General features: G+C 29.2%; 1 protein-coding gene across 2 annotated transcripts; it reads right to left on the bottom strand.

Moving 5' to 3' along the window:
- Positions 1-112: 112 nt before the first annotated feature.
- Positions 113-14,740, bottom strand: Mtg (mind the gap). 2 transcript variants are annotated; one of them, XM_072898578.1, is made up of 8 exons: positions 14,483-14,740; positions 7,213-7,347; positions 4,228-4,346; positions 2,629-3,033; positions 1,834-2,097; positions 1,200-1,513; positions 841-1,021; positions 113-616 (listed from the first exon to the last, which is right to left on the bottom strand). In XM_072898578.1, the coding sequence occupies exons 1-8, from the start codon at positions 14,520-14,522 to the stop codon at positions 356-358; spliced, it is 1,719 nt and encodes a 572-aa protein (XP_072754679.1). In that variant the 5' UTR covers positions 14,523-14,740; the 3' UTR covers positions 113-355. The 2 variants fall into 2 exon arrangements, with proteins under 2 accessions (XP_072754679.1, XP_072754680.1); XM_072898579.1 differs by lacking the exon at positions 7,213-7,347.
- Between the last annotated feature and the right edge of the window lie 1,156 nt (positions 14,741-15,896).

The raw sequence follows: 15,896 nt of genomic DNA, 5'->3' as shown, positions 1-15,896 counted from the left end.
TTCTGTTTCTTTTTTTATTGCTAAATGTTAGTTTTAACGGGAAGGGAAATTTTAATCAAAAAGAGATATAATATATATTATTATTCAACAAAATCAATTTGATTGAGCCAGGAACGTGTACTATATTTACATATTGCCTCTATATAAAATAGAAATATTTGTACGAATAACATCTAACTTACTTCTTATTTTCTCTCTCTTTTAACCAAATAAATTATATATACAGATAAAAGCTTTAACGCCTTCTAAAACTAGTTGAGAAAGTTGTATCGTGCAAACACGATAATTTCCATATTATGGAAAATTGAGCTTAACAATTATATACGATTCTACAATTTTTGATTGATCAACTGATTCAAGAATTATTTTTGTTTTCTTGTTCATTGATTGTCCCGTTTTCATGGTTTTTGTACGCCGAGAAGAACGCCAAAGCCTTCATCAGCTGGTAACTTTTGCTAATAGGTATATTGCTGTCGTACAAGCTCTTGGAAGATTTGCAGTCCACGTAGAACCACCAGTTGCATTTCAAAATTGTTTGATCGAACAACGTCGATTCCGGACACAGGAAGGATTTCATGATCAGACCATCGTCCGTCAGCGCGCAAACGTGAAACACCTAAAATGAATTTATACAAAAATTAATTTAAAGAATTTTTAAAATAATATAAATAAACTTTTTTGTATATAAATTTTTATACATTTACTTGATAACTTATATTAAAATGTACTATGTAACATTAATAAAATCTAAAAGGAAGCTTTTTTTGTTATTAAATAAATTTAAAAGGTCTTTCTTAAATTATTTTTTTTTATTACGCAATCTTCAAAGAAAAGATTTACCATGCAGCCCAGATCTTCGTCAGCATAAAGTCCTGGGAAATGTTTTTGATCGCCACAGTAAAAGCTTGTGTCAGGCAGGTCAACGCGACTTGCAAAGTTGTCATCGAAATTTTTGTCATATCCTACCGGATAGTACTCTCGGGGCGCGTTCATTACTTTGGTGGCTCCGGAATTGTATTTACTTAACAAACAAAAAATTTTATTTTTCATTATCACTTAACTTTAGCTTACTGTATTTCGAGTGTATTGAATGATCTATTGTATAGAAAGTATACATTTTATTCTATGCAGAAAAAAAATTGAAAAGATTAGTTAAATATACGAAAATTAAAAATAAAAATAGTTTGGATGTAAATTACTTTTTAAGAGGTGCCGTTGTGGTTGTTATGGTACTTGTCACAGGTCCTTGTTGTTTTTTAAGAAGCTGTTGTTGTCTCAGAAGAATTGCCGCTTCCAAGGCTTCTAGAGTGATATTACTTGCTTCCGCAAGGGCTTTTAAAGAAGTTTCCATACCCTGGATAGGCGCCAAAGATGGTAAGCTGTTGGATAGAGACTGTTGTTTTTCGTTTTGTTGAGGCAGCATTTGACTGGTTTCAGCTGCAGCGACAGGCTGCAACGAAAGCAACGTCATTTCGTTCACTGAAGCAGCCATCTCGTCGCTCGGCAAAGGTAACTGCATGAGAGAATGATAATGTATACATTTGAAATTTATAATCCTCAAGTATATCTCAACAGACATCAACGACAAATTTTTCCAGAATATTCTTCTTATTGACATGTAAGAGTTAGACAGCCAATATAAGAAGATGTAATTCAAGATAATTTTATAATACATACAATATTAACAAACATATATGATAATAGAAATAATAATTATTAATACTAAATAATATATGATTTTTATAATTTAATATATTTTATATATCATTAATATCAATATCAATAATATTTTATAATTAAGCATGTAAGATAAAATTAGATTATATCGATTACCTGAGTGTAATCATCTTTGGGTACTTCATTATCGGAATCCTGTAGCAAAGTACCACTGTTACTGATTCTGTTTGTGAGTTTCGACGATGATTGTGGCATCGCGATGAAAGGTGGCAGAGCAGCACTTGATGAAATCAAATTGCCTGTTACTTTTGACGACAACGGTGAAAGGACTTCGGCTTCAACCATACTATTTTGTGGAACTGCAGCAACGACACTGGGTAGCTTTGGCATTGTCCCCGTCACTGCTATCATTTGCGACGGCTAAATAGAAAGCGGAGAAGTTTAATTTTAGAAACGAGAAATACCACAAATCACTACCAAGATTCAAAATAATCTTAGTAATCAAGTGCAGAGATTTATACAAGAGCAGAAAATATCAGTTTGTCATTAGGATAATAATTACATCTATAACTAGAAAAAAATAACATATATTTGATACCAACAATAAGTTTTATTCCAAGAGCTTTTCATTGAAACTCTCTTAAAATTAAATTAGTTTTTAAATTCCATATTGGTGCCGAATTGAGATTTTACATTTTCAACAGCATAACTTCAGTTAAAATAAACGGTTTTAAAAATAATATGTATTTTTAAGAATAACAATCTCTCGGAATCGATTAACGAGATTAATATTAAGATAAAAATAATATTAAAAAAAAATTTTTTAAATACACTTAAAAAAATTATATTGGAAAATTTTATTAGCTTATGCGAATTCGCGCGAGTGTGGAATTCAAGGGTTAGTTAAAGTGAAATATGAACTGATCAAATTTAATGAATCACAAAAATTACTTGATCCTTTTTATTTTGTATCGTCATGATCTGCTGCCGTTGCGCGAGCATCTGCTGCTGTTTCTGCATTTGCTGTATCTTTTGCATGTGCTGTTGCCTCATGGCTTCCTGCTGTTGTTGTCGTTGCTGCTTCAACACCTGTAGAGCTAACGCCTCTTGTTGTATCCTCTGTTGCTGCTTCATCTTGGCTTCCTGGTGAATTCGCTGATGCTGTTGATGTAGCGCGTCCAATTGTGCAGACGGCATTATTGGCGAGGCTTTAACAGCCGTCGAGTTCACCACCAGCTTCTGACGTTCAGGCTGTTGGGCTAATGGTCGGGCTGTTCCAAGCGGCAAGGGTTTGAAGGGCGGTACCGCTTGACGGGTATTTAGCGAGCCTGGGCGCGCTTCATCTCGGTTGCCCGCCTAAAAACAATATCGAAATTAGATCAAAATAAAGAGCCTTGCAATTTCATTGTTTTTAATTTCAGATATTAATTAATTCTTAATACAGCACTTTCACAATTCGCGAAAGTATTATTATATTGTGTGAAAAGCCGCAACATTTTCGTCGCCTGAGGAAATATTAGGAAAATCGCAACACACTCGGCGTATGTGAATGTAACCGGAGCGACATTCACGCACCAGTTGCGACAAGGCCGATTTCGACAACTCGTGTAATTTATATATTTTCTTGCAGAGCACAGTGCTAAAAACTCAATTCATCCTATCGTCGAACTAGACTACCTTCGAACTATCGTAAACCAAATGGCAACATTTTATAAATCTTATTCGTCGATTTCTTTTAGACTGAAGAAGTAAAAGTGAGTGCCCGGAAATAAGGCAAAGCTGATACAAATCATAGTAGTATCATTTATTCATGATTTAATATCGCATGAGAGATATTAAAAAGGAACTAATTATAAAATCTATGAGGAATTATTTAAGTATTTCGTGATAAGTTGTATTTTCGCATAGAAAGTATTAGTTACGAAACAGTTGCGAATGCACTGTGTATTTACCTTGATAAAATGACTACGAAATGAAAAGTTAATAATAACATTTAGAATGAAATCTTGTAATCATCATCGCGCGATCGAAGAGAGCAGATTAGACTGCAGCATACCGTGCAATCGAACGATCAAAGCTGTTCCCCTCAAAGAGGATTTATCGCCTTAACGAAGAGCGAACGCTTTCGCGCTGATCCCCTTCAGCATATGACTTTCCATGAACTGATTTGAGCGTGGCTGTCGTTTATATCGCGATAAATATCGCTATATACAGGATGTGCAATGCGGATGTATCACGAATGCGTTAAAGAGCAATACCGGCAAAGAAGGCAGAAAGGAAAGTTGAAAATATGAAAATCGAACATGAAATAGACTCAACGAGAGTAAACTCGAGATTCTACTTATTTATCTAATTAGGCCTTTATATGCATTTATATGTAGATAATAATTATAAAAAGCTTAATAGTATATGTAAGTATAATATGTATGTATTATTTCATGTTTCAAACGTACGCATACTTTGAACGTTTTATTTATTTAAATAGTTTTATATGTAAATGATGGCTTAAAATAAGTAAAATCGCTGGATTATTTTGGAAATTTTACTTACCGTATTTAAAGGATTAATTGCAAGGCCGTTAATTTTGTTCGATTGTACGCTTCTTCTTTTTGCACTTTCTAAATTGGAGAGCGATTGGCTGAAGCCTAATTCGTCTCCAACGGAAAATCCTGTAATGGCCAAGTAATGTTGAATTAAATTGACTTAAATATATTATATAAATCAGAGAGATCTAAAATTCTTGAAATTTTAAAGGACAGTATATATGCCGATTTAATTTACATAGAGAAGGTAATAGTTTTGTAGAAAGCTTTCGAGTAAGTATGTTAAGAGATAATATAGATGCGCATAAAGTATAGATATATGAAAGTCGATATAGAAGTTATTGCTTTCAGAAATTGAAGAATTTCTAAAATTTTTCTACATTTTATCATATTTAATATAATTTTTATGCAATATTTGACAAAATTTTATACAATTTTCTACAGTTCTACATATATATTTACATTTTTATTTATTTTTTAAATTAAAATATATGTATATATATATATATATATATATATATATATATATATATATATATATATAAAATACATATATCGCAACTGAGTGAAGTTATAAAAAGTTTAATAAGAGAAATTTATACTGTTTTGAGTATACTGACACAATGTGGCATGTAAAAATATTTTATTTATTCGTGACTTTTTCGAGTTACAAAGTCATTTTAATTTTTTCAAGTGGAACTACTTTAATTTTTTTATAATAATCCATTTCTCGCAATTTCTTCATAAAAAGTTATAAGAGTATGACGGCCAAAAATTTACTATATTTTACTCTTGTAAAATATCGTAAACATCTTTATTTTATACTTTAATGTGATATAATTAACTGTGAAATATCTCGTAAAATATTCTTCTTTTGATTATCTTGCCTTAATAATTTTACGCACAGAATAATGAGAGAAATTAATTGGTATAAAAAACACATAGTTACCTTAAAAAATTAAATTTGCAACAAACAGTTACATATATTTTTTCTTTAATTATGTGTTTTCTTTACAAAAATTGATTCTTCTTATAGCAGACTCAAAGCCGTGCAAATTTCTCTTATTAATCTTTTTTTGTAATTTCAATTAGTTGCGAGATATTTGCTTGGACATTTATGAATAGACACCCTGTATACAGGAGCTCTTTTTTGAATTTTTTTCCATAATCACGTTTATGTATGTCAATGCTAACTATATGCTCATGGAAACTATTGTGATGCATAAACATGTTCTAGTAAAATGCTAATAAAGTTGTAAACAGACTTCTTCCAAGTTGTGAACAGTTTCAAAGATAGGCAGGTATTACGTAAGGGATATTGCTTCATTTTAATTGCGGCTATTATGATAACTCATTTTTACAATGCATCTTTGATTCTGCATTGCATATATTAAATGTAAATTGTGCCCGGAGATATTTATGCGAACATTACATGGATGATCGGTAACTAGGTCGAGTCAAGGTGATAAATAAATCATCAGCATTGTCACCGCGTTTTTTAAAGCTGTAAAATTGCAATAGAAATCGGTTAAAGGGCAGCATTCATGCAATCAGATCGTAGATAAGGCCGTTACGTATGACTCTTGTTGTTAGTTAGAGTTCTCTGATGCAATTTATGTAGATTTTTTGAAATTAACTAATTGTAAGATAATAAAGATTAATTACATCAATTGTTAGAGATGTAAAAAATTAAAATGTAAAAGACAAGTATTTTTAAAAATTGATAGTATTATACAATCACGGTGAAATGTACAACTGGATATTTCTATCACATTCGTAATAAGTATGAGAGGTAGGAAACAGAATTATATAAATCGTTCGATTTGACAATTTGATTTGCTATGATACATTTTGCAGGGTGTCGTTATGACGCATTATTTTTTATTAATGTATTTATCACTGGTTTTCTTTTATCTTTGGAATTATGCAACGTTTGCATGTCATCGGATGTCTTTTCGACATAATGGTACGATAAATGTATTTACTAGCTTGCATGCAAATAACGCACTGGCGCGAAAATTTTACTACATTATTCAAGCTACCTTGTTTCTCAATCCTTTGAAGATGATATAAGTACACTAATAAACATATGAAAAACAAATTGGTAGAAACTCATTTCGCAAGTCTTAAACTATGAATAAAATATATATACAAACTAGGTTACGTATAATTTAGAAATTATTATAAATATATGTACATTTATGTACATGTAGCAGAAAGAATTTCACAACACTGTGAAAGGTGCATATATCTGTTTGAATAAGATTAATTCATTTTAGGCGACATAAAAGGATTTGATTAACTCAATTACAAAGTGATAAGAATCTTCAATTCTCTCTTGAAAAATATTCCTGACAGGAAGACCTTTTGTAAATGTAAGGATCAATACATTATAGGAATATTGCGTAATATTTTTATAGCAAAAATTGGCTAAGAGATTTATGCAATGTATCAAATAGTCAAATGTATGTAATTTAGTTCTTTAAAAAGCAAGTATCAAAAGAAGTGTCAAGGTAAAAGTAAACATTAATCTGTACGTGATTACAAGAGTTATATAAGTGTGACGAATAAATTAAATGTCAACAGAATAAAAGTTACATAAATTATGATACCTTTTATAAATAAAATTTAAATTAATTTATTTTTTGCACATAAAATTTGCAGTAAAGTAGATTAAAGTTAATATCATTTTTACTTTATTAAATACATTAATATAGTACATTAAATATCTAATTAAAACATTAAAAAAATGTGTATTTAATAGAATTATTTTTTTCTCATAAATTAAAAGCGTGTGAGACGTAATATTTAATATATAATCGAGATTTTTAGAGGATTTAGAAAAAAAGATTCGGCGCGACTATAGTCTTTTGCCTCCAGTTGTCTGCTTATATCTTCGATGAGATTAATCGATTAAACCGGAAAAATCGACCTATTGATGAATACGGTTATTGAGATCGATGATCGCGATCGTTCCCATAATTCAACTCACCCAGGCCGACGTAGCCTTTGACGCCACCCAGATTTCTGACACGGAAGAGTCCGGACTTTTTGAAAGCGCAGTTTAGCACAAAACCAAAGTCCGATTGAAATACACATGTGCATAGTGCCTCTCGCCACGTACATCCTGTAAAAAACCGGAAAAAAACAAAGCCATGGATCGTTCCCATCGAATACGGAATAACGATCCGCGCGATACGTTTATCCTGATGATAATATTATAATTTCGTGAATTTTAAAATTTTCTTAAACTGCATATTATATTAATAATGCCTATTATATTAATGATCGCCTCAAGCTCCGATGCGACATGCAATTTTGATTAGAGAATGTATTTAATTATAATTTCCGATTTTTTTGTTGTCAAGTAGCTATAGATTAAATAAAAGATGCTTTGCTTTTATTAATGTAGAAATAAATTGTAAACATTTGTATTATATAAAGATTCAAATAAAATGTTTATATAAGAATTATTATTATAATAAGTTCATATTATATAATAGATATTTTAAAATCATTGAATGTAACAACTTATTATCATTATTAACACACTAATTATCATTTAATTACAATGATTATAACTAAATAATAAATAATGTTATATAAATAAAAAAATAACACAATATTTTATTTTTATAAATATATGAAAATATATATAAAAAACTTTAATACATCAAATAATAAAAATGAATATAATTTAAGTGAAAAAAATTGAATTATCAGAGTACATATTTGTAAGCGAGCAGAGCACGCATATTTCTGTGCTATTGATTCTTCGACGTCTGTTAACATCATGTGTTTCGAGGAGATGTAGTTTCACGCATTTGTGTGTAATATCCCTCTTATCAGATGAATCTTATAAGATTAATATGAATTGTAAAATGTTTGTTTAAGAGAGAACTCTATAATCCGCAATTTTTATTATATTATTTTTTTCTAAACTTTTTTTTATATTATGTATACACACACACACACATATAGATATACACAATCGGTTTTATATGTATATACATATAAAACAAAAATTCTATTTATATATAATTTTAATAAATTAATAATAGCAATATTACGATATTTTTTAGAATATTTTATATTTGTGTGAAGCAAATTATTATTAATTAATAAAAATATGTTTTAATCGCGAAACAATTATTTTTTTTAATGACAATGTAAACATATTAGTTGATAGCAAATCATGTTGTAAAAAATATCTATTTAATTTCTATCTTTCAACTTTTTTTCTTGAAGAGTATTTTAGAGATGAATAACTATATGTAATTACAATCACGACAAGAAAATAATAACTGATTTACATCCACGCGTTTATCCTCCTTATTTAAGTTTAAGCATCATTGCAATTGTAGGCTAAATATTATAAATTGTCTATTTTGACTTTTACGTTGCAATAACATTTTCTACTTTTGATGATACTAATATACTAATAATATAATTTCTTATTATTACAAAAAGATTAATAGCTAATACTATCTTTATAATAAATAATTATTACATTTAAAAAAATAACTACTTTCATATCTATATAACTTATTTTCAGATCTTGCTCTAACTTACTTACATCTATATAACTTACTCTAACTTACTCTAGATGCTTGTCTCTTATTAATTATAAATAATTTAACTAAATAATTTAACTAAATAAATAAATATCACTTTATGTGATGATTGTATGCTCGAATTACTATCTAGCTCAACACATTGCATTAAAACATATGCATTGAAATATGTATATGTTTACAAGCACGCTTTGCAGAAGTTACATTTTTCTTAATTTGCGAAACGAGCACTCCAAACTTTGTGAAAGGTACTTCCGGAATTTGTTCGAAGAACATTTGCCGGATCCCAGGCGTGCCATTGGGCCAAGGCCTAGTGACCCACTTGAAACCTCACTAAACGCTCTGTCTTGACCGAGCACAACACATTATATGGTTCCTATGTAGTTAAACTGCTTTCTTACGGATGTCGAATTCTTCTTGAATCATTTTAATTGATATAAAATCACTATGTCACTATTGTCAACATCGCTTTTTTGTCTGACGTAGAGGCAGCCGGATGGGAAATAATAAAATTTTGTAAAAAAAATTACGCAGGCTACGTACGGCAGAGGGCATAAATTGCCATAGTGCACAAATTGCATTAATAATTACAGCGGGCCGGATTATCAATATTGTTTCGTTCTCTCCTGACGAAGTTTCTTATCATGAATGTTTTTTTGTTGCTCTGAATTTTCATTATACAATCGTATTGCACTATAACAAACGAAACTCCGGAAAACAAGGAGATTTCGTAACATAGAACATTATCTTTGAATAGAAATTTCACTGTTTCGGTTCGATAAGCAGCCGTAAAAACTCTTTTTTCAAAATCACCGGTAATCATATGTGTCGCGTGTACACGATTCATGTGACAGCGAGAAGTGAGTAAAACTAAATCGACGAAATCTCATTACTATGTAAAATTTCGTCATATCGTGATTAGGTTCGGTCGTATACTAATTATTTTAAAACAACATTCCATCAGCTGATTCATAAAAATTTATTTCTTATAATTATTTTAATATATATATATATATATTCCATATATTATATTTTAATTATGTGAAAGGTAAAATATGATTATCACATGTATATACATTATTTAATAATATTTAATAATATTTAATAATATAAATATTATATAAAGTAATATTTAATAATATAATATTTATGGACAAGCTATAGAAAAACATTGACAAATTAAATTGCGTCTTGCGTACAGGATAATTCAGTTGAATAGTTAATATTTTTGCAAGATTTCGTCATAAAAATTCGTCATTTTATATGCTAAGCATATGTAATAAATAACCAAAATGAGGACAATGACTTTTTACAAATCGCGCGTATACTTTCACTGTTTTTCACTTTTGAGGGATGCCTGATGTAATCGAATGACGATATAATCCTTGAGAGTTAATACAGGATCCTACGAATAATGATATTCACTTTTCTTCGCTTAACCGGGTTTTTCGTCGCATCGGAGGACATAACAATGGCCGTATACTAAGTAACTGTATGTGTGTACGACCATACTTTCCCAAGGCTGACCTTCACCTTGACTGCTGCAGCCACTTCTACGTTGTTACTCTATTATCTTTGCGCTATCATAAGAACGGATCCCAATTATAGATAGAACAGGAGAAAATCAATACGTTCGACATTTAGAAAGTAACGATAAAATCTCTCTTTTCGCAAATAGTAGCAATTTTCGACGAAAAAACACGATAAACATTCAGTGATTCTTTAAAGCGTATATAATGATTTGTTGATCGCGATCATCAATCAAGACAAAGCTGATTCGATAGAACGGAAAGTAGATCGAAAGTAGATCATTTTACTCTCTATATATTTGTATTATTCGAGAGTGTACTCTTTACTTTTTATTACTACTTTTCTTATTACAATAGGAAAGAAATCGTAAATATTATTATTAGATAAAACGTTAAATAATACTTTTACGAAAATGTGTTTAAAATATCTGTAATAAAAATGTAACGGTTAAAATAAAAATGCATTTTTTCCACAATTATAAATATAATAAATAATTAACGTCTAATTAGCACAAACAATATTGTTCGACGTAACTGACTAGAAAGTATGCGAATAGATGACATTTGCATAGAGACACGTTGGCCTAATTCCCTAAATACGTGTTTCATGAATCTTGGTAAAAAGATTATCGGCAGACGCGACTATTCATTTTTCATTTTGAAGGAGCCTAAAGTATTGTTGAAGTATTCCTATTTCAAAATTATTCATAAAACAGAATATATTCCTTTATTATTGTGGAGCGTGCTATTTTATTGAGTCCATGTAAACAATCGGTTACACGTACAATTTATAGCAAATAAAGTTAACTAGATAAATTAAAGATAACAGTAACTGTTTTAATATTTTAGAATGAATAATATTTCCTAAGTTGAACGTGATAGGCTCCTTGAAAATATATATGCAAAATATATATATATATATATATATATATATATTTTTTTTTGGTGTACAATATGTGTAAAATAGATAAAAATCGTCGATAGAAAAAAAGTGTTTTATTTAAATGTTAAAATTAAAATTCTGAAGAATTTTTAAAATGTCTATTTTAATTTATACACTTACTTTCTTATTTATCCCAGTATTAGATATAAATAGAAAAGGTACTTTTCGCGGGGAGAAAGCTTTCACGAACCTTTAATTTAACGAAATTATGTGTTATATGTATGACATGACAGGTTTGTGGCACATAAGATGTGCATGTCACGATGTCTTTCATAAACCCTCGACCAAGACGTCTTTCTTTCTCTATCTTTTACTTTTATAAGAACGATCGATAATATGCAGTTATATTTGTAGAAGCGAAACAACTTCACAATTCCTTTCTCTTAGATCACTTTCAATCATCCAGCAATTGAAATTGCGTACTTTCGTCGACGCCTTGTTCTATTTTTTCCACTCTACATTCTGCAAGAAGCGCACCTGATCTTCTTCTGACTTTCTATCCTGCATCAATGAACGGATCAATGACAATACTTTTCTTTTCATGGTAATTTTTTTTCGTTCTCCCATAATATGTATTGTTACGCGTGCAACTTATCACGTAAGGAACGTTTTGTTACGTGAATCTGTTTTGAAACACATTTAATCATATGATGCTGTCTAAAGAATCAAGTTACGCAATATTTAATTTCTTCTAGTATTATTATAAAGGTAGATATCGTGGAAAATCATTAACTCTGTAATTCCATATGTTCTAATATATTAATATCAAAGAGATGATGCATATAGAATAACATAATAATATCTATATCTAGTAAAAAGTATACAAATTTAATTTTGTTAAGTTTTTGGATACTGTTCTCCTAACATTTTATTATTGATTATGAACTATACTGCGTAAAGTTCTCTCTTAATTTACAATGTGTTAGTTATCTCATTGAATCGAATAATAAGTTGCGAAATGAACATATCAACAGTTCTTATGATATTACTAAATCATTAGTGTAATATCTAATATATATGCAAAAAAGAATTAAAAACTGTTATAGAACGAGTAATCGAGATTTGTCATTATTTACATTTTATGTACACAGGTTAAATACGTAATATATACACCGACTAGTTTGAGATTTCTTTTTGCTTTACAACTCTCGGATGGATAAATAATTTACAATGTCACACACGTTTAGGCAGATAAATTTCAATGCGTTTTCGAAACATATAGAGCAACATTTAATATTTTATAAATTTATTTTTTACATATTATTGTAAAGATATTGTACAAAAAAATTATTATATTAACATTATTATTTACAAATACTTTCATTGATTGAAAGATTAAAAAAAATATATTATTTAAAATATTTGTATAAACAATTTAGTTTGTCATTTATCATTTTTTTTTTTTGCAACCATGATTGATCTTGATTAGAACTATATACTTTGTTATCGCGAAAATAATAAGAAAAGTTTCCGTATGGGAATAAAATTAAAATTTTCAACATCTCTTCGCGTGCTGATTCTGACACATCATGATGATGCATCGAGTGCAACGCACTATAGTATCGACCCACAAGAGAAGTCCGGCTACTTTTCACGATGCGTAACCATCACAGTCACGCTCAGATCATCGCAAACAGTAGCGTGAAATTACGGAAAATTATTTTTGCGCGACTCACGTACGTAAGTATGACACGAGTTTTCCGCGGGGCATGTAAAATGCCCGCTTACACCGCGCACAAAGACCCATATTTACAAGTACATTTTGTCGCAGAGCGAGAAAATTTTTTACTTAGATAGAAGTATCGAGGCTATTAGTACAGTAAGAAAGAAATACGCCAATTAATTGATCGAGTGTGAATAGTGCAGTCTAATAGAAGATACAGACGTCGCAGTCAATAGCACAGAATAAAATTATGCGATTCATACAAGGCGCAATATAAAATAATAAGAGAAAGGCCCAGCAACCTACAATAGCCCAGTAGAACCGTTAACGATTTTCATGATCGGTTTCCAAATACGACCCTATTGCAGATCGATGACTTTTATTTACGTGACGATAGAATATGAAAAACAAAGTAAAATTAATAAAGAATTAAATATTTTCATATAAAAACTTTTTACTCAATATGAGTGAAAAAATAATCTTAGGGACACGCAAAAAAATATAAATCTTTATCAAAAAATATCAGAGATTTGTGATTAAATACTAATCATAAGTCTCTGATATTATTATATTGTATTTATACATGATGTATTTTAAAATAATTACAAATAAAATAATATCTGACAATGAATAAATTATTTGATTAAGCTTCCTCTTTAACAAATATTAAAAACTATTACTATAATACCTTAATATTTGTATAAATTGATATCAATGTTTAAACTATTAGTGTTATTAAAGTATGATCATGCATAAGGAAATTTGAAAACCGATGTTTTCCAAAAGTATTTAATATTAAAGAAAATATTTAATAAAAATTTACATTTATAAATATCGAGCGATTGAGACATTTATTGCGATTGTTGTATTTTGTCACGACATGGGAATTCTGATATTTTTGTCGCAAAGTCGCTTGTATAAATGTATAAATGTAAACTATGCATGTGTGTTTATTTGATTAATAAATATACATGTTTAAAGCAAATTGTTGTATGCTGATGCTCAATCGCTTGATTAATAAATAACATTTTTTAAAAAATTTAATTAAATTTGAAATGCATATACACAATGTACATAGTATATATAGATTTTTATAAGAGATAAAATAACTAGATGTATTAATGCTGTTGCACACACATCTGCATATCTGCATTAATTATATGCATTTAACATACATTAAAAGTTACATAACTGTATGGTTTACAGCGAATTTGACAACAGTTACCGCTTTAATTAAAAATTTATTTATTAAAAATTTAACTTAGAATCTACACACAATTATCAAAATTATACATCTAATATAATAAGTTAAAATTACATAAATGATTATATATATAATATAATAAATTAACAATCAAATTAAATTAATATAGCTCTATACGTGAAAATTATTTTGAAATTTCCAAAACACAGTTGCAATTTAATAAAATCTTTTAAAATTATATTTTAATTCTGTTTGATAAAAATACAAGCTAATTAAACATTTATCTTTTTTACAAAATAAATAAACCACCAGCTACGTCACTCTCTTTAAACAAAAACAAATTACTTACCGACGACAACGAATAGAAATAATGTGCTAGCGATCTTCATTTTCGTGAATCCAGTTTTGATTATTATGAAGAATCTTAAGAGAAAAGATGATTTTGAGCTTTGCAGCTTCTCCGCAGAAATGGATAAACCGGCAAACGCGATGAACCTCGTGGAAGGAACTTGTTTGCAAGCTAATCGAGTTTGTCCTTGCTGCAAATGATCGACGAGGAAAAACGTGCAGCAGGTTACTCGATCCCGCGGATACTAATAGCGCATGGACATGCTCGACGAAGGCAACCACTTTCAAACTTCATCTGGCCCCTCAGGGCCGACCGAGTCCGGGCCTTATGCATCCGATCTTCTCCCATATAAAGTACAATGTTCTATAAAACTGAAACTCGAATATTTCTCAAATATGTATTTTTTTTTTAACTTAATAATATATAATACTTTTTATAATTTACAATACTAAACATGCAAACAATTATTCTAAGAATGTGTTACAAATTGAGAATCATTCTTTGATTCTAGTCTTCTTCTATATTTATTTTTCTCATTTTTGATTATTTATTTTTCATGTTCTAAATTATTATTATTACCTATATTTTATTCTATTAAAATAAAATAAATATATACATTATTCCTGTATTATTTAGGAGCTGTAGATATAATATAAACTTTTTGATTTACTCCTTAAATGTTTTTTTAATTTACTGTTTTGTATATTATATTCAAAGAAATTATTATCACAAAAATTTACAAGAATTTATTTAACCCTTTATTTAATAATATACTACACTATAAAACTACAAGTCAAGTATTTAATATATAAAATATTGAAAAAAATATTAATTTTTAATTGAATATTATAAAGAAAATCTTAAATTTTACGATAAATAAAAAGTTTAAGACATTGTGCTCAGATTTGAAAAATTGATGGGGATTCGCTAGAAAAATAAGCCGACACTGTATTATACCCCACCAGAGCTTCATCGAGAACGGCCCGTTCACGGAACAAGTCCGGTGCACGCGCGGCACGGCAGCGAGTTAATCCTGGCGAGGTGCCGGTGACCCACTCGGAAACGATAACGGGACTGACATGCGTTCATTCAAAGCAACCAAATCGATCACACTTACTGGATACCTCGAAAAATCGAACGTGAAACTTTATTATATTTACTTTCAAAAATCGATTGCATTTCAGCCCAATGTTATTTAACACATACACAACATACGCAGATACACATACATTTAAACAATATACACATATATACGAGAAGAGATTTCTATTTATAATAATAAAACATGCAAACAATTATTTATAAATTTATAAAATTATTATATACATAAATATAAAAGTTTATAATAACTTATAAATGATAAAAGTCATTGCACTGAAGAAGGTTTGAATACTAAAATAAATTGAATCAAATA

The sequence above is a fragment of the Anoplolepis gracilipes genome, chromosome 8 (assembly GCF_047496725.1).
Source record: "Anoplolepis gracilipes chromosome 8, ASM4749672v1, whole genome shotgun sequence".
Taxonomy (NCBI): Eukaryota; Metazoa; Arthropoda; class Insecta; order Hymenoptera; family Formicidae; genus Anoplolepis; species Anoplolepis gracilipes.
Note: the sequence above shows the minus strand (reverse complement) of the source record. Positions and strands in the feature narration are given on the sequence as shown.